Source organism: Balaenoptera musculus, chromosome 15 (genome assembly GCF_009873245.2).
Source record: "Balaenoptera musculus isolate JJ_BM4_2016_0621 chromosome 15, mBalMus1.pri.v3, whole genome shotgun sequence".
NCBI classification, from domain to species: domain Eukaryota; kingdom Metazoa; phylum Chordata; class Mammalia; order Artiodactyla; family Balaenopteridae; genus Balaenoptera; species Balaenoptera musculus.
Window position 1 is genome coordinate 62,060,077 of NC_045799.1, and position 25,120 is coordinate 62,085,196.

The 25,120-nt window shown below is 45.8% G+C and overlaps 1 protein-coding gene across 1 annotated transcript in view; it reads left to right on the plus strand.

Annotated features, from left to right (window-relative positions):
* The window catches only part of LOC118881544 (bMERB domain-containing protein 1), a 156,436-nt gene that overhangs the window by 92,284 nt on the left and 39,032 nt on the right, over positions 1-25,120 (plus strand). The window contains exon 5 of the mRNA XM_036826597.1: positions 17,322-17,445. Within this exon, the coding sequence (XP_036682492.1) occupies positions 17,322-17,445 (124 nt within the window). The remainder of the gene's footprint in view (positions 1-17,321; positions 17,446-25,120) is intronic.

Here is a 25,120-nt window from a genome sequence, read left to right on the forward strand (position 1 = left end):
TATTTCTGTTATATGCAACAGAAAACTCAAACTGCTTAAGCAAAAAGAGAATGCACTGGGTTCTGTTACTCTAGAAGTCGATCCAGGGTTCATCTGCTTCTCTCCATCTCTCCATCTCTTGGCCTTTCTCCCTTCCATGAAGGTTTGCCCTCAGGATCCATGTTCTGAGAGGTCCAAGCCCAGCAGGGAACCGGGCAGGGTTTCTCTCCCTCCAAGAGTTCACACAAAAGCTCAGGGCCTGATTACTTGGCTTTTGTTATGGAGCTTCATGCCCATCTGAATGAGCCCCAGGGGTCTGGGGAAACAGAACACCACACCCTGGCAGGGTCAGCTGAACAATTCCCAAGACCCAGGAGTGGTGCCTGCATCGGTTCCCCAACTAAAATGGGGGTCCTCTTACCAAGGAAAGGTGAATGGATGCTGGGAGGCAAAAATCACCAAATGTCCACTTCATGTCGGGGACATCACCATGTGACATTTAGAATCTAAATGCCTCGAACAAAGTGGGTGGATGAGCTGCCAGGAGCAGGAAATTGCTGTTCACACCCCGTCTTCTCAAAGGGATTGCCTGTCTTCCCTTTGGCAAAGTGCTCTCTGCAGGTTCCAGCTTCTTCTGGAGCAGACCTTCTAGGCTTGACAAACCCGGAGCTACAGAATGGTTTAGATTTCATTTTCTATGCAGTCAGGTGGTCTAGACTCTCAGCACTCAGTTGATTGAGATTCTGTTTAGGGGAAGCAGTGACTTGAATAGCTAAAGGCCTGGCTCAGCCACTCACCCGTCTCAGTAAAGGCAGACAGTGCCCCACCCTCTAGCTGGGCTCAAAATAGCTGTTTCTTGACGTGGGCTCTTTGTGACTCATGGTGGAGCTTTCCAGCCTTGGGAATATTGATGACAATTTCCTCTGCTCCTCTCCACACCACAGAGTCTAGCTTTTCCTACCTTTCCCCAGATATTTATCACCTCAAGGTTATCCCTTGGTACCCTTCACTCTGACCTCGTTTTTCTTTTGCTCTCAGTGACCCACTCCAGATTCAGCATTTTTTCCCCCATCCTCCGCCAAACAAGAGTGTGGCCCTCAGTTACATGCACCTACTTTAGGAGGTGCCAACCAGGTGTGGGGAAGGGAAAAAAAATTTGTCCTCTACCCATCTCAGGCTCCCTGGCTGGAGCCCTGTAAATGAGACTGACAAAAGACAGATTCACAAGAGAAAAATAAACAAGAGTTTATTAACATGTGCATCACACATATACCTGGGAGTGATGAGTAACTCATAACAGTGGTTAGAACTCGGGCTGATATAGCATCTTAACAGAAGAACAATACATTTCTAGAGTACTGGCAAGACAAAGAAAAGGGACTTTGAGTTTCTTATGAGAAGGTAGGTAGATGGGGGAAACTAATGGACAATAAGGACTAGTTAGTCTAAGTTTGTTGTATAGATTCCTCTGGAGCCATCTCCAGGCTGATGAGGATCTAGAGTTGTTTCCAGTGATTAATTTCTCTCCTTCCTGGTACAGAGGGGAGGGGAGACCTCTTTATTATAAATTGATGTCCTGCTTGTAGGCAAATCAAGGAGGGCAGAGAGCTTTTCTTGTATCTTTTTTTTCTCTCCATTGCCTTCATCTCAAAGTAATCCTATGCCAAAGGGGCATGTTTTGGGGTGGCATATTCCGTTATCCTTTACGGAGGACCCTCAGGACACACTCCAGTCCTAACTCTGGAGCCTGGGCCAATGTTTCAGACCCCATCTTGTGTGCCTGGGTGTGTGTGTACCCCCAAAATGCTCAGCCTCCCTGCCACCCATTTGCCACACCCCAGGCCAGACAGCCCTGTCTGTGGGAACAGGACAGCCAGCAACTGAGGGGCTGAATCACCTTCTGCAAAAGTCCACGGAGAGTGGGAGCTGCAGAGGTGTCTGTGGCTGAGCTGGAAGAAGCAGGAAGCATCTGCATAACTGCAGTCATGCATTTATTGACTGCATGTATTTTATTTCATTTACTGGTCACTTCCTATGACCAAGCCCTGGACTAAGCAATTTGCACACATTGTGCTGCATTTAATTCTCCAGCTCTGTGAGGCAGTTGCAGGAAGCTGGTCTTCCTACCTTGATGCCTGCTCCCTACCTCTACACCCGCTCTCATGGGAGATAACGATCTCATCGCTCCCCCACTTAGAATCCTTCTGTAGGTCAACCACTGGGAATAAAATCCAACTTTCCACAAGGCCTTGCATTATCTGGCTCCTTCCTGTCTCTCCATCGTGTCACACCCTCCCCTGTTCGCGTTTTGTTCCACCCACACTGGCCTTTTCTCTGTTCTTGAGCGTGAAGCTGGTTCCCCTCTCAGGGCTCCCGCACTTGCTGTTCCATCTGCTGGTAACATTCTTTCCTTCTATCTTCCCAGGCTGGCTCCTCTTGGTCATTTAGTGTCAGCTCAAATGTCACTTTCTCAGAGGGGTCTTCCTCAGCCCCACTGTCTGAAGGAGGCCCTGTCAATCGCTTACCAGACCATAACCACATTTTACTCTCTGCATGGTCCTGTCAACTTAAAGGATGTTGTTTATTTTTTTACTTGCTGCCCATCTTCCCCACTAGGATGAATGCTGCATTTCTGTGTGCCTAGTGCCCAGAACATTGCTTGGCCTATGGTAGGTACGTTGAATATGTGAAAAGCCCTTCAGAACATCTGAGGCCAAGTCATTTGCCCAAGGTCCCACAGAGGAAGGACCCCCTGAGGGGGTGGAGCCCTGAGTGTTGAAAAGGGATGCTGGTTAGGATGAAAATCACTGCCTATGAAATGTATCCCAACTGGCTGAAATTTTGCCTAGTTTTTGCACCCAGCTTTTTGGCATCTTCAGCTTTGTTGAAATCAAGTTGACGTTTGGACTTGAGCACTCAGATTTTGCATCTCTTGCAGCGTTGCTGGGGAGCTGGCCCTTGCCACACCCCCAGTTCTAGCTGGGACACACAGAAGTTCTGGGTTTTGGATCCACTGGCATGTGATCCTCCTCACCTTCTAATGTGGGAATATTTTTCTATTTATAAAAATAATACCATATGCTGCCCTCAAAGAAGTGCTCATCAGTCCCCACCCTGTCAGCGTGGGCTGTGCTTAGTGACTTCCTTCTAAACAGTACGGTATGGAAAAGAGTAGGGGGGAGAAACCTGACAATTATGAATTCGACCAGGTGATCCAGCTCAACATCAAGAGTGACCTTTAGAGTGCCCTTGATAGAAGACAGTGAGAATGACACTCTCCCTCTGTGGTCTTCCTCTTGCAAACCCATAACCCCGTCTAATCAACAGAAAAACAGCAGACAGATCCCAGTGGAGGGACATTCTACAAAATCATCTAATGAATCCTCCTCAAAACTGTCAATGTTGCCATCAAAAACAAGGACACTCTGAGAAACTGTCACAGCCAAGAGGAGTCTAAGGAGACATGATGATTAAATGTCATGGGGTGTCCTGGATAGGATCCTGGAACAAAAAAAGGACATTAGGTAAAAACTAAGGAAATCTGAGCAAAGTATGGAATATAGTTTAAATATATATATATATATATCCGTGAGTATTTCTAGTCCGATGCTTTTGCCTTTTGTCCGACGTTTGCTTTCTTTCTGTTTAGGGGCTTATCTTACTTCTCATGCTGGACTTTCAATCCAGCAAGTCCATTTCCACATTTGTGTCCTTTCTTCTTCTGCCATGATCCAACTCTCCCTCTCGCTTCCCAGCTTGCAGCCTGTGTTGTTGAACATTGAACTTGGCCCACTCATGCTTGCACACAGCCCATGCACAGACTTCCCTGGCTGTTTTTCTCTGACCCTCAAGCATCCCAAATCACACCCAAACCACCCCAGCTCAGAAAAGGATTTATCCCAGGCTATTCCTCGGTCTTGAACTTTCTGAAATAAAATAATGTTCTCCAAGCAGTTTATCTCTCCAGTTAAGTTTCCAGCCAGTGAGGGATGAAATGAGCCACATGATTTCCAGGCTAAGCAATTTTTAAAAACTGAAATATTACTTTAGACAGTCCCAATTTATTTTCCTCTAGATTCTAATCATCTTAGCCCCGCCAAGCAGGCTTTTAAGCAGCACCATCTGGTTCTCTACCCATCCTTGCGTGACCTGGGCCCTCTGCTTACTTCTGAATTGGTTTGTAAATTGGAAGTGTTAGGGAGTCTTAGTAAAAGATGCATGAATCACAGCTCAGGATAGATTCATAATTGTCTATATTCATGAAGTCTTTCTGAGATTGCAGGGCTGGAGGACCATTTTTAAAGAAATGAACCTTGAATAATAGGATGAACCTGCAGAAGTACCAAAAAACATTAGTTGTCTATGCAATTTTAATTGGACAATTACCTTATTGTTATTACAGGGTTATCGATTTCCATGGTTTTAATTCGACATTCTTACCAATTCCCTCTGAATTAGGGAGAATATTCTCTTGTAGGGTCTTTAAGGACCTCAGAAACCAGTCTGAGCCCTTCTGCTTGGGGTTGGAGAAATACAACAGAGTGATTTGATGACTCATTGAAGGTCACTTAGACGTGTTGGGGTGAGGACACTGAATAATGAAAAAATGACATTACAGATTGTTAGATAAACTGTCAGAACTCATGTGTCATTTCCTTCAAAGCCCCACCCCAGAGGTAACACACACATTATTCAAATGAAAACCTTTCTGGAAACCTCCCTTGGGAACTGCAGTCCCAATCTGTGTTGAAGTCTTGTGAACATCCTCAATGGTGATAAACCTTTGCCTTGGAGAGGGAGTTTGAGGTTGGAAAGGTCGTTCTGAGCCAAATAAAGTGGGTAATCAAATCACATGAATATAAAAAAGTGAATATAAATGTGTTAAACTGCTTTTCTGGAATGGCTCATAAACTGATTTGAAAGCAATGATCAAAGAAGAGTTTGTTTATTAATACCTCTCCTTATTCCAGGAAGGATTTAATCACCATATTGGAGTCTAATAAAAGTTTTAAAAGGCTTGAGGAATGTTGGTATTATTGGAAGCATAGGGCGTTCTGAGGTGATTCCTTGAAGGGTAATATTCTAGAATAGTCGTTTAAAAAAAAAGAATTGCTTTCCACTACCTTAATATGATCTCCCTCCCCCTTCCCTCCAGACCTAAGACTAGTTTTGTGGACAATGCAGGTAGGACACACAGCTTTTTAGTGCTTCTCATTCTCCTTAAAAGGCATGGAATGGGATGGTGTAAGAGGTAGGGTATTCCCAGTGAAGGGAGTTCTGGGAAGGGAGGTGAAGTTGGGGCAGGGGCTCCCGGGGCTGATCTCCTCTGTCCTTCCCTACCCCCAGCTCCAGCTGTGGTGTCGGCCTAAGGTTGTCTGATTTCTCTTTTGATGGTGGTGGTGATGCTGATGCTGATGATGGTGATGCTCGTGATGGTCATGGTGGCGATGCTGATGCTGATGATGCAGAAGATGATAATGATGACGTGATGATGATGGTAATGATGATGAGGAGGAGGATGCTGCTGATGATGACGGTGATAGTAGTTGTGATAATTGACACTCACCAAGACCTCACTGTCCTTATGATGTACTAGGTACCACACTAAGAGCCTTACGCACAACCTGTCGTTCAGCCCTCACCACAGCCAATGAGTAACCTTTATTATTATCCCCGCTTAACAGATGACGGACCTTGACGGTGGGAAAGGTCACATAACCAGCTTACCAGCCTTGCAGATAGTTATTATGGAATGAACAAATATTGCAAGCTAGGGTTATTAGACACACTTTACAAACAAAAAAGGAAAAACTCAGAGAATGTAAGCAACTTGTCCAAGGGCACAAGCCAGTAAGGGGCAGAGCCAACATTTTAACTTGAGTCATGCTGTCAGCTAAGGGTGTTGTGCCATGGCTGTTGGCACTGAGCTGGGTGGGGTGGACGATACCCAGTGAGCAGGAGGGCAGTCTTACTGCTTGGTTGCCTCACCTCCTTCACTAAAACTAGGCCCCTTTCTACAGAACACAGATTTTGCCCACGAGGATGATAATCACCCCATCCTGGGACCCTCCGCAGTAGGTTCATTTGGTCCCTTCTATTATATACACTGTGATTTACTGAATAAAGGTCCCCAAAAGATGCTTACACCCTAATCCTCAGAACCTATGAATATGTTACCTCATACAGCAAACAGGAATTATTGTTGCAGATGGAATTAAGGTACAGACTTTGAGATGAGAAGATTATAAGGGATTTCCCGAGTGGACCCAATCTAATCACATGAGCCCTTAAAATGAGAGAGGCTTTCTTGACTGGGTCAGAGAGAGATGTGAAGGACGAAGAGTCAGAGAGATGCACCATAAAAGGACTCAACTTGTCATGGCTAGCTTCGAAAATGGAGGAAGTGGCTATAGGCCAAGGAGAGTAGGCGACCACTAGAAGCTAGAAAAGGCAAGGAAACAGATTCTGGGACTTCCCTGGTGGTCCAGTGGTTGAGACTCTGTGCTTCCACTGCAGGGGGTGTGGGTTCGATCCCTGGTTGGGGAACTAAGATCCCATATGCCGTACAATGCAGCCAAAAAGTAAAAAAAAAAAAAGAAAAGAAAAGAGAAGAAACAGATTCTTCCCTAGAGCATCAGTCCTGCTGACACCTTGTTTATTGCCCAGTGAGACCCATGTCAAACCTCTGACTCCAGAACTATAAAATAATACATTTGTATTCTTTTTAAGCCAATAAATTAGTGATCATTTGTCATGGCAGCCATAGACAACTAATACACAGACGGATATTTTTTTTCTTTTTCTCCTCTTGCCTTTTATTAACAGTTGTCCACGTTTGTTTTAGCTGGGGAGGCAGTTTAAGCATGCAGTCAATGTGAGCAGTGATTATCTGCAGAGAGGAAAGCCCCCGTGTGGCTTTCATGGTCCCCCTTGTGTCACCTCATTACTAGTCACAGTTCTCAGCTGGCATTTGAGTAGAGTGGTCATTACCAGGCTGTCACCCTCCTGTCCATGGTTTTCCTGTTCTTCCCCCAATTCTGGTGTCCTCCATGTTCCTCTCTGTCCAGACCAGTGCTTCTGGGATGAAAAGAGCTAACATGTATTGAGGACACCGTGCCCAGGGCTCTATGGATTCCCTCAGTTAATCTTCATAGTGAGCCTTTGTGGTGGATTCCATCACTCTCTTCCCATTTCAGGAAACTGAGGCACAAAGAAATGAATGAAGAATCGCCTTCATGAAGTACAGATTGTGGGGTCCCCTCTTGGGGGATTCTGATTCAGTAGACCCTGGAGAAGCCCAGAGAGATGGATTTTTTAACCACACTCACGTGGGTCTCATGTCCATGCTCCCAAAAGCACTGTTGAAAATGTGGGTCTAATAGAGAACAGACTGGTGGTTGCCAAGGGGGAGGGGGAGGAGGAAGAGGGATGGACTGGGGGTTTGGGGTTGGTAGATGCAAACTATCACATGTAAAATGCATAAACAACAGGGTCCTAGTGTATAGTACAGGGAACTATATTCAATATCCTGTGATAAACCATAATGGAAAAGAATAATGTCTATATGTGTATAACTGACTCACCTTGCTGTACAGCAGAGACTGCACAACATTGTAAACCAACTATACTTCAACTTTAAAAAACTGAAAAAAAAAAGAAAAAGTGGGTCTACCTCACTGGTTTTCAAGGGAGGATGAGTTTGTGCCCTATGGCAATATTCACAAATGTTTGAAGACACTTTGGGTGGGTGGGAGGATGCTGCTGGCTTCTAGTGGGTGGAGGCCGGGGATGCTGCTAAACATCCTACAGTGCACAGGCCAGTCCCCCAGCTCAGAATGATCCAGCCCCAAATGTCAGTAGTGCCGAGGGTAAGACACTCAGGTCCCAACAAAGTGCTCAGAGGCTGCCAAGTAGAGGGGAGGTGAAACTCTTGCTTTCCCTTTGGTTCCTGAGCTTTCAGAATGAGCCTTCAGATGTTCTCACATTCTACATCCTTACTCCCAATTTACAGATAGGGAAACTGAGGCTTAGAGAGGTGAAGTCATTTGCCCAAGGGCAGCAGTTAGAAGGAGGCAGAGCCAGGATTTAAACCCAAGTCAGCTTGACTCCAGTGCCTGTTTCTTAACCCCACTGCTGACTGGGCCTTCTCCCTCATTACTTTTGTGACCTTGGACAAGGCCGATGTGGCAGAGAAAACAGAAACTCGGAGACGCTAAAAAAACATGCCCAAAGTCCCATTAGAGAATAATAACCATGGCCACGATTTGAAGACAAGTCAGTTTCCTCAGAACCTTCCTTGGGAGGTGATTGTGATTACAAAGAGACATCACGGATGGGAAGGCTCCGTGCAGCGGGAGGTATGATAACTCTCAGGACCCAGAGGCATCCTTATTCACAAGGCAGAGGAGGAGGGCACGGAGCATCTGAATTAAAAGCAGTTACTTTAGGTTCTTGGGAAATGGTGACTCACTAAAAGCAACCGGCTGTTTCCCATTAGATTCACTTTATAGCGAGAAGGCAAGATGCTTGATACATCCCATAATAGGATGTTTGGGGGTTGAAATGAGCTTCTTTCCTACGTGAATGATTGATGACAGTAAAAGCCTGGGGTATCCCCAGGAGCCTTTGAAATGCATCAGGATATCCATTCCCAGTAGTGGGGCTCAGATATTATTTCCCCAGTGTTTAAGACTCTCTGTTGGGTCAATACCAGGAAGACGTGCCTGTGGGTACCCAGGGTAGTGAGAGCTAAGGGCCTGGCCCCTTGACAGAGGGCTGGTGGGGCCACTCTTGGACCCTCTGTTCGGGTCAGGCATGGGTCTAAATGACCGGAAGGCCGTCCTTCTCCGGATCTGATGATCCTGACTTTGTCTCCTCCCCCACGTTAGTCTGACTCCTCCAGGGAAAGGACAGGTGATACTGACCACCCTTTATCATGCCCAGGCACAGCACCAAGCACTTGACATGGTTTCTCACTTCATCTGCATAGCAGCAACTCCATGAGGTAGGAGTTACTGTCCCATTTTAGAGAAGAGGAAACTGAGACTTGGGAAGAATCAGTAATGTGTCCAGATCACACAATTACTGGTAGAGCCAGGACTTGAACCGGAATCTATCCAAACCTACTATCAGGGGTAAGCTGTTGGTGAGCTAATGACTTTTCTCCCCAACATGTAAGCCCTTTTCTACAAGGTCAGCTTGACGAGGACAAGGGTTTTGTCTGTTTTGTTCCATCCCCATTGCTTAGAACAGAATCTGGCACGAAGCAGGTTTTCAATGCATATTTATTAAATGGATAATAAGAGCAAATATTACAGAGAACTTTCTATATGCCTGGCACTTATGCAAATTCACTAAAAGATGTGTATGATTGTCCCCACGTTGCAGATGAAGCAACTGAGGCCCAGAGTCAACAATTGATGGGACCGTGGTCAGCCTGAGAGCTGGCCCTGAGACCTGAAAGTCCATGCCCATAACCGACCCCTTCACATGCTGTCTCTGAGGGCTCCCATGGCTCCCAGAGCACCTGCATCCAACATATTTTTCTTTATTTTAAATCTGTTTTGAATAGGTAACACCTGCCATGGTAAGATTTCAAACAGCATAGCTAACAGTAAATCACCAATGTCAGTGTCTTGGTGATTTTAACAGTGGTGGGTGCTAGGGGAAGCGTAGACAGGAATTCTCTGTGGCGTTGGCTTTGCAACTTTTCTATAAATCGAAAATTATTCCAAAATAAAAAGCTTATTTAAAAATTCGAACAATAGAAAATGGTGTGTTAGGTGGAAGGTGATTGTCCTCCAACATTGACCCCCAGTCTCCCATGTCCTCCAAGGACAACCACTGTGGCCCTTCTCTCATGTGTCCTTCTGAGCATGTTCTAAGGATGCTGGATGCCTAGTAAGTGTTTGTGGGATTGAAATGAATAGGTTCACCTTCATTAAATTGCCTCTGTCATACGAGCTGGGATGAAATAATGACTTGAAATGGCTGATTCATCTTTGGGTGAAAAACTTGACACGTGATTGCAAAATTTCCTTCAGCCCTCAGTTCTCATTTGATTTCCAATGAGAACTGAAGAGTTTGGGCCCACTGCTGCTTGTCAAGGGACCATCAGAACCAAATCCTGTTGTGTCATTCCACATCCTGTCAGACACAGAGATGAGGCTGCCCTAAGGACCTCTAAGACTCTCCCAACCCAAAGGGCTGGAATTCAGTTCTACAACAGCTTTCCCAGGAGGTGGGAGATGCCCAGATGCTCTAGCATCAAACCGCATTGAATTAGGTTGCAGGAAAATTACAGGCATACCTCGTTTTATTGCACTTCCCAGATATTGTGTGTTTTTGTTTGTTTGTTTTTTGGCTGCACTGCGTGGCATGCGGGATCTAAGTTCCTGACCAGGGATTGAACCCACGCCCCCTGCAGTGGGAGCGTGGAGTCTTAACCACTGGATGGCCAGGGAAGTCCCCAGATATTGTGTTTTTTACAAATTGAAGATTTATGGCAACTCTGTGTCAAACAAGTCTATCACGCCACCTTTCTAACAGCATTTGCTCACTTCGTGTCTCTGTGTCACGTTTTGGTAATTCTCACGTTTCAAACCCTCCACCAGCAAAAAGATTATGACTCAGTGAAGGCTCTGATGATGGTTAGCATTTTTTAGCAATCAAGTGTTTTTAAATTAAGGTGCATACATTGTTGTGTGTTTTTTTAGACATAATGCTATTGCACACTTAATAGACTACAGTAAAGTGCAAACCTAACTCTTATATGCACTGGGAAACCAAAAAATTTGTGTGACTCGCTTTGTTGAGATACTTACTTTATTGCAGTGGTCTGGAACTGAGCCCACAGTCTCTCTCCTACGCTCTCTTTTTTACAATTTTCGATCTTTATGATTACCAAAGAAGAAAGCCTCAGTTTGGTGGTTTGTCTTTAACACCTCTCCAGTACTTGTTAACTTTTAGTACTTGCTAATCTACTTGGTTAATAAAGAAAAATTAGGCCTTCAATCTGAGCCTTGAGCAGGCTACAGTATTTAGCCAGAATTTGATAACACCACTTTGTTTCCATCGGACTTGTGGTTATGGCTATTTTCTAATTATGCTAAGTGATGGAGACCTATTATTTATGGATGTGATAATGAAATTTCCTTTAAGGAGTTTATGTGAGTGAAAAAAAGTCAACATAAAGAAATATTGAGTACCTGATGGTATAGTTAGTGTTTAGCTCACTCTGCTGTAACAAAATACCATAGACTGGGTGGCTTAAATAACAGTTATTTCTCACAATTCTGAAGGCTGGGAAGTCCAAGATCAAGGCACTGGCAGATCTGGTGTTTGGTGAGGACCCTCTTCCTGGTTTGTAGACGGCTGTCTTGTGTCCTCACATGGTGGAGAGCAGAGAGAGAGGAAGCAAGCTGTGGTGTCTCTTCTTATAATGGCACTAATCCCGTTATGGAGCCCCACCCTCATGACCTCCCCTAACCCTAATTACCTCTCAAATGTTCCACCTCCAAATACTATCACATTAAGAGTTAGGATTTCAACATATGACTTTGGGAGGTGGGGGGGAGGGGTGTGTGGAGCCACAGGCATTCAGTCCCTAACAGATAGTACATGATTGTGGTAAATTCTGTATAGTAATTGAGGTTTTGGAAACACTATTCTGTAGCCCTTTGTCCTACAGCCTGGGCTTTGGAATCAGACAGACCTGGGTCTGTGCCACTCACTGGTTGAGTGACTTTGGCCAATCACTTATGTTTTCTCTGAGCCTCATCTTATTGACCTGTAAAGAGAGGATGATAATGAGTGTACCTACCTGCCAAGGTATTTAGGAGCATGATGAGTTAGTGCTGGACTCCTACTAATGCTTAATATGAGAGAGCTCTGGGTGCGTGAAATTAGGAAGCATAAGCAAAAGTGGGCATTGTCCAGGGGACCCTGGGCTTAACTTCCTACTGTGACCCATGACTGGAAAAGATGGACCAGGGAAGACTTCTCTTTGGTCCCCAGCAGTTTTCCTTCTTGCCTGTATTTGAATTACGAGTTTCTAGGAGATTGTCAGCCCTCATTTGCCAACCCCACCGCCTCTGCCCTGTCCCCGGGTAGCTTTAAATTTTCAAGATAAATGATTAAACCTGCTGGCACATTCCAGTCATGTCCGGTGCTCAGCTCTTGTTTGCTGGTGCTGCTGTGCATGACTCTCCCTGGTGTGGCATTTGGGGATAAAAAGATGGATTTAGCTGCCTCATCCCCCAGAAGTGACTCAGCTGCTGGAAGCTGACTGACAGCAATGGCAGTTGGAGCCCTGGGGACTTCTGTGCCTTTGTGCTTCGTTCTCTCTACACAGCCATGCTTTGCTCTCTCTTAGAGCCTTGTTGCGACTGTCTTCTCTAGGCGGCATGAAACGCTTGTCCGTCTCCTTCCAGGATTTGTCCTCCTCGTGGACACCTTCACTGGCAGCTGTTGGATGTCTGCCTTCTAGCTGGAGAATGTTGTCAAGGTTTCCATCATACTAGTACTATTACACAAGTTCAGACTGAAAAGAAACCGACCATGCATGATATTCACTTACTCACATCCTGTACCAGCATTTCTCAGAGTCTGGTCTGAAGACCTCCTGTATGAAGGTCCTTGGACATGACCCCCACCCCTCAACCCAGGTGTATCCTAATCCCTGGGGGTAGAGCTCCCCAGATAATCACCACACCTGCTAACTCTTAAAAACAGCTACTCTCCATGTACCTAATGCAATAAAATAGACTCAGTTTTCTCTATTGCTAAGGTGATGATGGTGCTTCTTAAGTGGGGAGGTAGTTCTTAAATGAATAGAATTGATGACAACAAGGGCTTTGGAGTAGGACAGAGCTGGTTTTAAATCTTGGCCCCATCACTTACTCCTTTTCCTGAGGCTCAATCTGCTCATCTGTGAAATGGATGCTAACAGTATTTACCACCCAGGACTGTTTGGGGAATTAAATAAGGTGATTTGATCCTGGCATGTGATAAATGCTCAATAAGTGTTACCTATTATCATTACTGGCTAAACCTGGGTTTTTTTGTTGTTTGTTTTTTTAACCTTTAAACTGGGGAAATGATAGCATCTACCATCTAGGGTAGGGGTGCAGGGGTTGGCAAACTTTTTTTGTAAAGGGCCAGATAGTAAATATTTGAGGTTTTGTGGGCCAGTCTCTGTTACAGCTGCTCATTCTGCTGTCATAGTGCAAAAGCACCCAAAATAATACACAAATGAATGAGCGTGGCCAATGTTCCAATAAAACTTTATCTACAAAATCAGGGAAGGGGCTGGCTTTGGCCCATGGCTGTAGCTGGCTAACTCCTCAGCTGGGGTGTTGTGAAGATTAAATGAGATAAGGCGTGTAATGAGCCTAGCACAGTGCCTGGCACAGAGCAGTCACTAAGAGAAAGAATTCTAACTGTTCCATATCTGATTTGAGGGCTAGGCTTTGCTCCTTTCTCCAGGGGAAGGAAAGCATCCATGAGCAAGACTTTTCAACAGAGGTATCAGCTCCATCCTCTGCCCCAAGTCAAAGCTAAGTGTTCATCTCAGCACCTGGAGCCTGGTAGTGCCACCGCCTCCATCCTCCCCCAAGGATGGAGGTAAAATGCCAATCCATGGGGTGTGATTAATTCTTTCTGTCCCACGCTTTGCCCCAGGGTATGTTGCCATTTTCAGCATGTGTCCCACGGAAATCAGGTTGCCCGTCTAAACCATGATGTGTGAGAAATGAGGATACTTATATCTGCGGGGTGGTTAACTACGCGCGTTCACATCCATAAATGCATTTAACCCTCACCCGAGGCTGTATAATGTGGTTAAGGCAGGCAGTTAAGGGGAGAGAGAGAGAGAGGGAGAGAGGGAGAGGGAGAGAGAGGCTGGATTTGAATTCTGCCTCTGCAACATTCTGGTTTTGTGATGTTGGCCAAGTCACTTTGCTTCTCTAAGCCTCAGCTACATCTTCTATAACATAGGGATTAAATGAGATGGTACATATAAAGCCTACAGCACAGTGTAGCACATGATAGCTATTGAATCCCATTTTGCAAAGGAAGAATGTGATGCTAACAGGTAAAAGGGCTCATTCAAGGTCATGCAGCTGGTGACTGGCCTCAGACCAAGGATCTCTAACTCTGGCCCCCAGCTGATTTTCACCATGCCCCACTGCCCCCGCCCACCACATCCCATTCATCCCCACCACCCCCCGGCTGCTTCCTGGGACTCTTGCTGCTTCCAGCCATGGCTGTGCTCAATGCACAGTGACTAAATCTCTTGGAGACAGTGACATATCGCTGTCAGGGAGCTTGTACGCTTGTGACCATTCATCACTGTAGTGGATTAAATAGTGTCCTCCGAAGAAAAGTCATATCCACCCAGAACCTCAGAATGTGACCTTACTTGGGAATAAGGTCTTTGCAGGGAGAATTAAGATAAAGATTAAAATGAGATCATACTGAATTAGGGTGGGCCCTAAGTGCAATGAGACAGTAAAGGACAGAGGAGGATACACAGAGCCACGGGGAAGAAGGCTATGTGAAAACAGAGGCAGAGGTTGGAGTGATGCTGCCACAAGCCAAAGATTGCCAGGAGCCACCAGGATCTGGAAGAGGCAAGGAAGGAGCCTCCCCTAGAGCCTTTGGAGGAAACACAGACCTGCTTCTGGCCTCCAGAACTGTGAAAGAATGAATTCCTGCTGTCCTAAGCCACCCAATTTGTGGTGATTTGTTACGGCGGCCACAGAAAAGTAAGACACCGCCTTCGACCCTAAGATGTGAATGGATAGGGGGGTATCGGACTCAGAATGCCTGTGTGAGGAAGGGGCAGCAATGACAGGGCAAAGAGCATGTGTTTTAGAGGCAGACCTGGGCTCAGCCCCTTCCCTTGCCAGCTTTGGGCTATTTTCCTTATTTACCAAGAAAGAGAACATCCTCGTCCTTCTGGCTTGTGGTGAGGATTAAAAGAGATGGCGTGGCACAGTGGGGTAATAACAAAGGTAATCGTAACCGTTCATCAAGTGTGACATGCCTTGGTTAATTCAATCCTCACAACAGCCCAGGGTGGAAGGAGTTAGCAGATGCAGGTGATGTGATGTAGACCTCGGAGTAAAGGAAGAACATTCCTTCCCTACATCTCCTTCTCTACCCATGAAGAGCAGTAGACTACTGCATCCTTCCAAACCCAGCCATTCACTCTGGAAATGTGGCCTAAAGGCACCTCTTAGAGGCGCGCAGAGATTGATCTCTGAGAATGCTCATCACAGGGCTGCTTCTTCTAGTGGGGGAAACAGCAAACAACCTAGGTGTCTGGGATTTGGTGAAGTGATTCATGATACAGACACAAATAGACACACACAGCCTTTCACACTGCTGCCAAGGAAGAGCAACCAAGGACGTGTAGAAACGCTCGTGAAATGTCATTAAGTGAAAAGAGCAGGTAATAAAATGGTGAGACCCTAACTTTATATTACAAAAACCAGACCTCCATGATGGTATATGTGTGTGTATAACATACGTATAAATATATGGCATCTTTTTTATTTTTTTAAATTTAACTTGGTCCTTTTTTTTTGTTTACTTATTTATTTACTTTTTTTTTTTTTTTTAATTTATGGCTGAGTTGGGTCTTTCTTGCTGTGTGTGGGCTTTCTCTAGTTGCGGCGAGCGGGGGCTACTCTTCGTTGCGGTGCGTGAGCTTCTCACTGTGGTGGCTTCTCTTGTTGCGGAGCACAGGCTCTAGGCGCGCGGGCTTCAGTAGTTGTGGCACGCGGGCTCAGTAGTTGTGGCTCTTGGGCTCTAGAGCGCACGCTCAGTAGTTGTGGTGCACGGGCTTAGTTGCTCCTCGGCATGTGGGATCTTCCCAGACCAGGGCTCGAACCCACGTCCCCTGCATTGGCAGGCCGATTCTTAACCATTGTGCCACCAGGGAAGCCCGATATATAACATCTAACTACTAACATCTTTGTGTATGTTTTTCCACTCTTTAAAAAAGTATAGATGTGTTTATATATAACATTATATATATAAAACACATGTATAAAACCATATATATTACCCTATATATGCACACTACCTATATAATATATATAATCACATAAATTACCATATGTGTGCACTGGAAGAATGTACACCAAGATGTTAGCGGCAATATATGAGGAACTATGTATATACATATATACGCATGCATACGTACTATTATGGATTGAGTGTTTATGTCCCCCACGAATTCATATGTTGGGGCCCTAATTCCCAGTGTGGCTGATTTGGAGATGGGAAAGTAACTGAGATTAAATGAGGTCATTAAGGGTGGGGCCCTGATCCCATAGGATTAATGTCCTTATAAGAAGACACACCAGGGAGCTCTCTCTCTGCATGAACACAAAGAGTCCATGTGAGTACAGTGAGAAGGCGGCTGTCTACAAGCCATGAAGAGAGCTCTCACTAGAAGCTGACCCTGCCAGACCTTGATCTGGGACTTCCAGCCTCCAGAACTGGGAGAAAATAAATGTCTGTAGTTTAAGCTGTTCAGCTTCTGTTGTTTTGTTATGATAGCCCTAGTGAACTAACATACATGCATATATACATACATACATGCAGATATATTTATATATAGGCATATATATAGTGTCTTTCTATATATATGATAATATATATGGCTATATGTATGTGGTATATATATATATGGTTATATGTATAGTTTTTTAATATATGGTTTTACTTATATGGCAATATATATAACTCTAATTATAAATATAAGATCAGAAGAATGTCCATCAAAATGTGGATAGTTGTTCCCTCTGGGCAGTGGGGTTATAGGTGACTTTTTGCTTTGTTCTCTTTTGCTTATCTGTATTATCTGAATTTTCTACAATAAACCCGTATTATTTCATATTACTATTACATTACTTAGTATTCCTATAATTATTAATGGTATTGCTAAAATAATTATTATAAACTTTTTTCTGCCTAAAGTTGGCATCGGTCTTTGGCGACTGGGAGAGGGTGAAAAGGCCATGGTCAAAGGGACCAGAGGCTCAGAAGCCGGGGCCAGGCAGGGCTGTCAAGGCCATATGTATAACCTTGAACAAGTTTTGGTGACCCCGCCTGAGCCTCCTCTTGCCTTGTAACAGGGTTCCCATGGAAACCTGCTTTCCAGTTTCCAAAGGGCTGGCTCACAAATACACACTTGCAACACTGGCAGAGATCTGTATGCCTTCGTGGGGTATGAAGGTTGCTGGGGCAAAGAGGAGGCTGTCCAGAGGGAATTCTTGAAAACCCATGCAGCCTTGGGGTCCTGATGCCTGCGTTTTGTGTCTCCTGCACAGATCAGCTGGACATCATCTCCATGGCAGAGACAACCATGAGGCCAGAGGAGATCGAGCTGGAGATGGTGAAAATCCAGCGTCTCCGGGAAGTCTTGGTCCGGCGGGAGTCTGAGCTCAGGTTTATGTGAGTGCCTGGCGGAGGTGGCGGAGAAAAGGAAGGGGTGTGGAGGGGGAGGACACCAGAGAACCTGACATTTACTGTTTATTGCTGTGTGCCAGGCACCGGGATGAAGGTATTACATACATTCTCACAACCACCTGGAGACATGGGTATCTATTCCTCTATTTCTTAGTATATAACCATTAGTCAATATATGGCCCTATACAAGATGATTAAATTAGTGCCTGGGTCTTGCTTTCCTGTCTTTTTTCTATTTTTATGCTTCCAATTTTTATTTTTTATATTCTCAAAGAGCACAGAACTTATATTTTGTTCTAAAACTATCATTAAGCTTCTTACACATTGTTTCTAACATTAAAAACATATCACTAGTGTTTGCAATACACTCCCCGTGTTTTAAAAGGAAGGGAGACAGAGAATGTGAGTTCTTTAAAGTACTGAAGAGCTCCCTTCAGCCTGTGGGTGCTCAGAGGGGCCAAGGTTGCTTTTGTGACGATGGCTGTCATTGTGCATTTACTGACCTTTGCATCGTGTGTGTGTGCGTGTGTGCATGCGCGTGTGTGTATGTACATATTATCCCCACACCTGGCACACGCACAGCAAGTGCTCAGTGACAAGATTAGCTAACACGCAAGCTCTAGCCCTGGGCCAGGCACTGCACTAAGCTCTTGACTTGTGACCTCACTAAATTTCCCCACATTGCCCGTGAGTCCGACTGCTTAGAGACAAATGTCAACAGTAGACACTTGAATAAATCAAATTATCTAAAACATACAGAAGGATGTCAGTGCAGTCAGGACATATTCTGGGGGCTCAGTGACATACTCCAGGGGAGGGGCTGGCTTCTTGGCCCCCGGAAGTCTTGCTAGCAGCCTGCAGACAGAGGTGGATGATAATGAGGGCTCCCCCCAGGCCCCGCCTTTAGAGTATGTAGCCTTGCCTGGAGGTGCACCACCTTGTCAATCTCAGAGATGCGTGATGGGCTCCAGGATGGCCAGGGTAGAGATCATGGCCCACTCAGACCTGGATAAACACCTCATCAGATGATGATCTGCAGCCTCCCGGGCTAACAGGCTGTGTGCGGACCATTCTTGAATTCAGTTTCCTGGCTCTTTCTCAGAGCCAGGCCCTCACCTCCCTGTAGGGCTTATGGTGCAGGTGGGTCCTATTCTTGCCTCCATTTTAGAGAAGAGGGAATTGGAGGTTAAGAAATTTACCCAAGGTTGCATTAGCTAATAAGTAGCCAAGGTAGGATGCAGCCTGACTCCAGAGTTTTTATTAAGTGAGTGAATCAGTGAAGGAAGGTTGGAAAGAGGGAGGGAGGGAAGGAATGAAGGAAGGAGGGAAGCTCGGAATATATCTGCCAAGATAATGCCTTAAAGAGTATAAGCTCCTGAGGGCAGGGATCCTATGTCTCATCTTCACTGTTGGATTTTCCCAGCATCTTGAACACTGCCCGGCACTTATTAGGCCAATTAGTATTTGTTGAATGTGCAAAAATTGTTCTTTCACACTCTGTCCTGACCCCAATAGCTTCCCTTCACACACACACACACACACACACACACACACACACACACACACGAGACCCGTTGGAATAGGGTAAGAGGGAAATAGAATTTCAGACTGTACTAAGCATTTACAGGCTCAGGTGGGGAAGCTCGGAGTGACGGGAATGTGACAGCCCTTGACTGAAATAGTCCCAATGACTGTAGCTGTAATAACCAGGGGGAGATTGGTTTTGTCACACCTGCTGGGAAGTAATCAAGTTAATACCCTCAGCTCCCGTGCAGACTGTATGAGTCAGATCATATTGCATGGCTGAGGGTATCTTCTCACTTGACCGTCTCCTGCGATGTTGATTCTTTCGAGAATGGGTTTAAAGGCTGCTGTCCCAACACCCCCGACGTTCAGCATTATTCTTTCATGTGTTTCCATTTTCTTGGCTCCTCTGTCTTGCCCTTTCCCCTGGGACTCACAGCTTCTGCTTGTTCTGCCTTCCTCTCAGCGTGAACTCATGAGAGTGGGTTCAGGGTCATCCTGGCTCTCTTGCATACTTGTCTGTGACCTTGGGCACATGACAGGCTTCAAAAGAACTGCTGTTTACCACAGGCACTGTTATACTGCACACGTGCTATGTGTGTTGTATGCATTTGCTCACTTATTTTAGCTTTTTGAATCCTCATAAGACCCCTGAGGGAGTGGTTCTATTCCTTCTATTTTATGGATAAGGAAACTGAAGTTAGAGAGGTGAAATAACATTTTCAAGGTCAACAGCTAGTATGGGTGGAATTGGGACTTGAACCTGAGGTGTCTGTCTCAGAGGCAGAGCCCTGAACCCTAAGTTAGCCTGTTATTTATTTCCAGCAGAAGGATGCCTTTTCTCTTTGCCTTGCTCTTCTAGAATGCAAAGACAAACTCCTGGTTGGATGCCCACAATCCCACAATCCCACATTGGGTTTGGTCTTGTTCTGCGCCATCTTGAATTGAGTCGGGTGGAAACAGAAGTCATTCTATTGAGTCAGGCTTTGGACTTTTCATACCCTTTCTCTCGAGAGAAGTGATTTATTTGAAGCCTAAAATGATGAGCTCCATCTTAGTCAAGGTTTTCAAGTTTACCTGCTGGGAATTTGACTTAGTGCCTTATTCCTCTAAGGGTTCTCAGGGACCTCAAGAGTCAACATTTATAGAACCCTTAGCACAGATCTAGGCCTTGGCTAAGCCCTGTGCACACATTATCACGTAACCTATGAAAAATGCTTACTAATGGAAGGATGAAGCAGGAGCGCCTCCAACATACCTGCTCTCCCTAAGGCTCACGAGGTCAGGTTCAGAGAAGGGCTATGAGTGACCCTGGTGGGCATGTGTCTCCACCGCACACCCAATGCATCTGCTCTCAATGTCCTCCCTTCGCTTGTCCCTTGGTTTCCAAGTTGCTAACTGGTGTTTAGAGATCTCCCTCTTGAATCTGGCAGTTTTACGAGCTTCATTTGGATGAGTCAATCCAAATCCCTTAGCATCACGAAAACGCTGCTTTAATTGGCGGCAAATGTCCAGGAGGTAAAACTTGAAGCCTCCTTTGTTCCATCCTCGATCCTCCGTGCCACCCATCTCCCAGTCCCTCCCGCTGCTGCCCCATCTCCATGCCTCTCTCCATCCTGGCCTGCGGAGGCTGTCAACAACCTCAGACTCATTTTCTCACCCTTAATTCCAGCGCTGACTCACACCATTAGCTTTTCATAACTCCTCCTGCAGCTCCGCTGGCCTGCCTCAGCTCTTTCGCACCTTCTCTACAGTCCTGGTTGTGCTGTTTATCTGGGTTTCAGATAATTAACTATCTTCGGAGGTGTGGGGCGGTTATCTTCATTTTACACCCGCTTGCAGGATTGTCATAAAGGGACAGTGGGCTCTGTCTGTCAGCTTGCTCTGGGCGGCGGCAGCTTCTAATTAATGAGTCAGAGCTGCAGCTGGCAGGGGAGATGGGCTTGTGAAGGACAGATTTCAGGAGCACAGTCCTTGAGTTCCAATATTTCCAGACTCTGGGCTTGGACCCAAGTAACATCATTTTATTAAGAAGGACCAAGTGCGGTGAAGCGGTCGCACCCTAGAACCTGGCAGAGGTTCAGGGTGTGGTGGTAGAGAGTACATGACTTGTAAACTTTTCAAATACCTGCTATGCTGGGCAGTGTTCTAAGTGTTTTACATGCATTGATCATTTTATCCTTACTGCAACTAGACATACAACATCCTCCCTCCCCATTTTATAGATGAGGAAACTAATGCACAGAGAGGTCAAGTAACTTGCCCCAGGCTGCCCAGGGTCTGTGAAACAGCAGATGATGATATAACCCCAGCATTCTGGGTCCAGAGTCCATGATCTCAACCATGATGCTATAGGGTCTCTCAACTGGTTTTGAACCCCAGTTCTACTTCTTATCGACTCTGGGCCCTGGAGCAAATCTTTTGCCCTGTTGGGAATTCCCTGGTGGTCCAGTGGTTAGGACTCCGGGGTCTCACTGCTGAGGGCCCCAGTTCAATCCTTGGTCAGGGAACTAAAATTCTGTAGGCCGTGCCACGTGGCCAAAAAAAAAAGTTTCTTTAAGGGACTTTCCTGGTTAGTCCAGTGGTTAAAACTCCGCGCTCCCAATGCAGGGGCCCTGGGCTCGATCCCTGGTCAGGGAACTAGATCCCACATGCTGCAACTGAGATCCAGTGCAGCCAAATAAATAAATAAATATTTTTTAAAAAAGAAAATCTTTTGGCCTGTTCCAGCCTCAGTTTTCCCCTCTTTACAATGGGACATTGATATTTCCCTGGCAGCGTTGTCGCAAGGGATGGAAAGAGAGGACACGTGAAAGTGGGTGGCTCTTCCTAGGTAATAAGCACATCAAAATTCCCTTCCCTCCTTTAACTGCTAATACCGTGCTTTGAGGGAGAAGAGAGGAACAGGGCTGCTTCGTTATCTCCAGAGAAGACCAAGAAAACACCCCTCTCCCCAAGAAACTGGGCAGTGGCTCTCACCCATCAAGTCCAACTCTATTCTGGGGCCTTGACTTTATTATTGTTGTTGTTATTTTTAAAAAATTTTATACACCTGCATTCTTTATCCCTTTAATGAGCTGATAATTCTGAAGCCTGTTAGGAAAAGCTTCAAGCCAAGGGTGAAATGAAGCATGTGCATTTATGTAACTTGACACTTCTCAGCCACGTTTGGCAGTTTCGAGACTCTTTGGTTGCACCCTGGGTTTTAAATACCATCTCCTAAGAACAGGTCAGCGTTGTCAGAGCCACTGTACGTATCAGGTGGGAAGAAATGTCTTTAATTGCAAAAGATCTAAAAAGCAATTTGTCTTGGACAAAATATACGAGAATTTGAGGAGTTGGGGAAGAAAGGGAGGAAGGAGACCTCGAGGGAAGAGGAAAGGGACGGGGAGGCTAGAGAGGATGGGGAATGTCCCAGGTGAGACCTCTGAATGGAAGGACCCCCCTGAATTTCTAAGTGTTTGGGGAAATAGGGATGAGGTTGGGGATCTGGGCTGATCAAATGGAGAAAAAATATCCCCCAGTCGATGGGCTTCTGCTGTTTCAAGTTGCTTCTCGAAGTCAGAACAAGCTTCAGGAAAGGAAATTCTTCTCTCAGGGAGCTCTGGCTGTCTTACCATAAAAGATTTCATGCTCTTGGCCCTAAGGATCTCCTCTGGGCCCTGGTGAGCTGGGAAAGGGATCACTGTATTAGACTCTTATGATGGTTACTTTTATGTGTCAACATGACTGAGCTATGGGGTGGCAGGTATTTGTTTAAACATTATTTTGGGTGTGTCTGTGAGGGTGTTTCTGGAATAGACTAACATTTGAATCAGTAGACTGAATAAAGCAGATTGCCCTCCCCAGTGTGGGTGGACCTCATCCGATCTGTTGAAGACCTGAATAGAACAAAAAGGCTGAGTAAGAGGGAACTTTGCCTGCCTGACTGCATGAGCTGGGGCATCGATCTTTTCCTGCCTTTGGACTTGAACTGAAAAATCAACTCCTTTTGGGTCTTGGGCTTGCTAGCTTTTGGATTGGAACTTACACCATTGGTTCTCCTGGGTCTCCAGGTTGGAGACTATAGATCGTGGGACTTAGCCTCTATAATCCTGTGAATCCTTATAAGAAGTTTATATCTATCTATCTATCTATCTCTACAAATCTATATATCTCTATCCAGCAGTTTCTCTCCTGGGTATACCCTAGAGCTGCTCTGTATAGTTGGGTATGCACTAGCCTCATGTGACTATTTCAATTTAAATTAATTAAAATTAAATAAAACCTAAAATGCAGTCCTTCAGTAGTCCTAGCCACATTTCAGGTGCTCTTTCGTCAATTATGGCTAATGGCTATCCCACTGGAAAGCACACATTTTTGTAGAACATTTCCATCATTATAGAAGAAACTCCCACACATGAATGTCAGGAGGCATATTCCAGAACGTTCATATCAGTCTGTTCCCACCTCATCTCCCCCCTTTTCATCTTCATCCATTGTCCCCCTGCAGCCCCCACCCCTGCTCTCCACGGGCCTCCTTTCAGTCCCTCCCCCTCCAAGGGGGACTTTTTGTCGGGGCTGTTCCCTCTGCCTGGATACCCCCCTCCCACCTGGTTAACTCTCCCCCTCCCCCCAGGGCTCAGCTCCAGGGTCACTTCCAAGGGGAAGCCTTCCCAGCACTTCCCAGGCTGTGTCCCATCCTATCACCATAACCAAGATCCTTTGGGTCTTCTAAGGAGAAGCCTTTCCTCCATTTATACATCTACGTTCATCAGTGTGAGTACGTGTTCCCCATCTCTCTTCTGCTCGACGCTGGCCCTGATGAGGACACAGCCTGAGCTGTTTTCACTCTCGGCAAGGTCGGCAGCACCCAACACGTGGCCAGTGTGAGTTAGGCGCTCTGTGACTATTTACCTAATAAATGAGCAAGAGCTTGACTTCCCTTCTTTTTTTAGTGCCTGACTCATTTCAAGTGGGTCAGTCCATAGTATTCCTACAGAGTGGTTGTGTGACATAGCAGCTTGCAGTGTAGACACTTTACGAAGTGTATGAGTTTCCTGTGGCTGCTGTAACAAATTAGACAAAGTTGGTGACTTAACATACAGGGACTTCCCTGGTGGTCCAGCGGTTAGGACTCTGCACTTTCACAGCCAAGGGCCCGGGTTCAATCCTTGGTCGGGGAATTAAAACCCTGCAAGCTGCACAGCATGGCCAACAAAAACCAAAAAAAACAAACAAAAAACCCCACACACTTATTCTCTTGTCATTCTGGAGACCAGAAGTCTGAAATGGGGTTCACTGGGCTGCCATCAAAGTGTCGGCAGGGCTAAGCTCCTTCTGGAGGCTACAGGGGAGGATACTTTTCCGAGCCCTTTCCAGCTTCTAGAGCCTTGTTCCTCATGTTCCCTGCTGGCGGTCCCTTCCTCCATCTTCAAAGACCACAGAGTGGGATCGTCCAATCTCTTCTGGCATCAGCCCACCTGTATAACCCAAGATAATCTCCCCATCCCAAGAGCCTTACTTGAATCACACCTGCAAAATCCCATTTGCCATATAGGGTAACATATTCACAGGTTCCAGGGATTAGGACGGGGATATCTTGGAGGGACATTATTTAGCCGATCACGTTAACTGACTACGGCAATTCATTTAAGGGCTAAGTGCAGAGCTGGACTCCCAGGGTGGCAGTGACGGTGACAGGGGTGGCCGTGGCGAGGCCGAGCGGAGGGGAAGGCAACATACACTGTATGGAGAACCTGTATCGCTTCATCTGATGCTGAGTCTTCATCATTCTTTGAAATCTCCCAAGGAAAAAAAAGCATCTTATGAGACAGAGAGAGAGCATGCTCAGTAATGCATGCACAGTGGCCTGACAATTAAGGGTTTTCCCCTCTCTTTGCTTGTCTCTGGAAAACTGCTGATTTGAGTGGCAGCTGGGGTTGAGAGGTGCTTGTCCGCATCACTTGATCTCAATTGAGGACTCAGTACTTTGCTCTGCACTTAGCCCAGAATCAGATAATGCTTGCCTGGGCCTCATTTCTTTTCAAATAAGAACCAGCCCTCTCTTGATATTTCCAGGACAGGCTGCTCAAAGAGAAATGGGAGGGGGAAAAATACAAACAACTTAACAGATTTGCCTTCGTGTTTTGGGTCT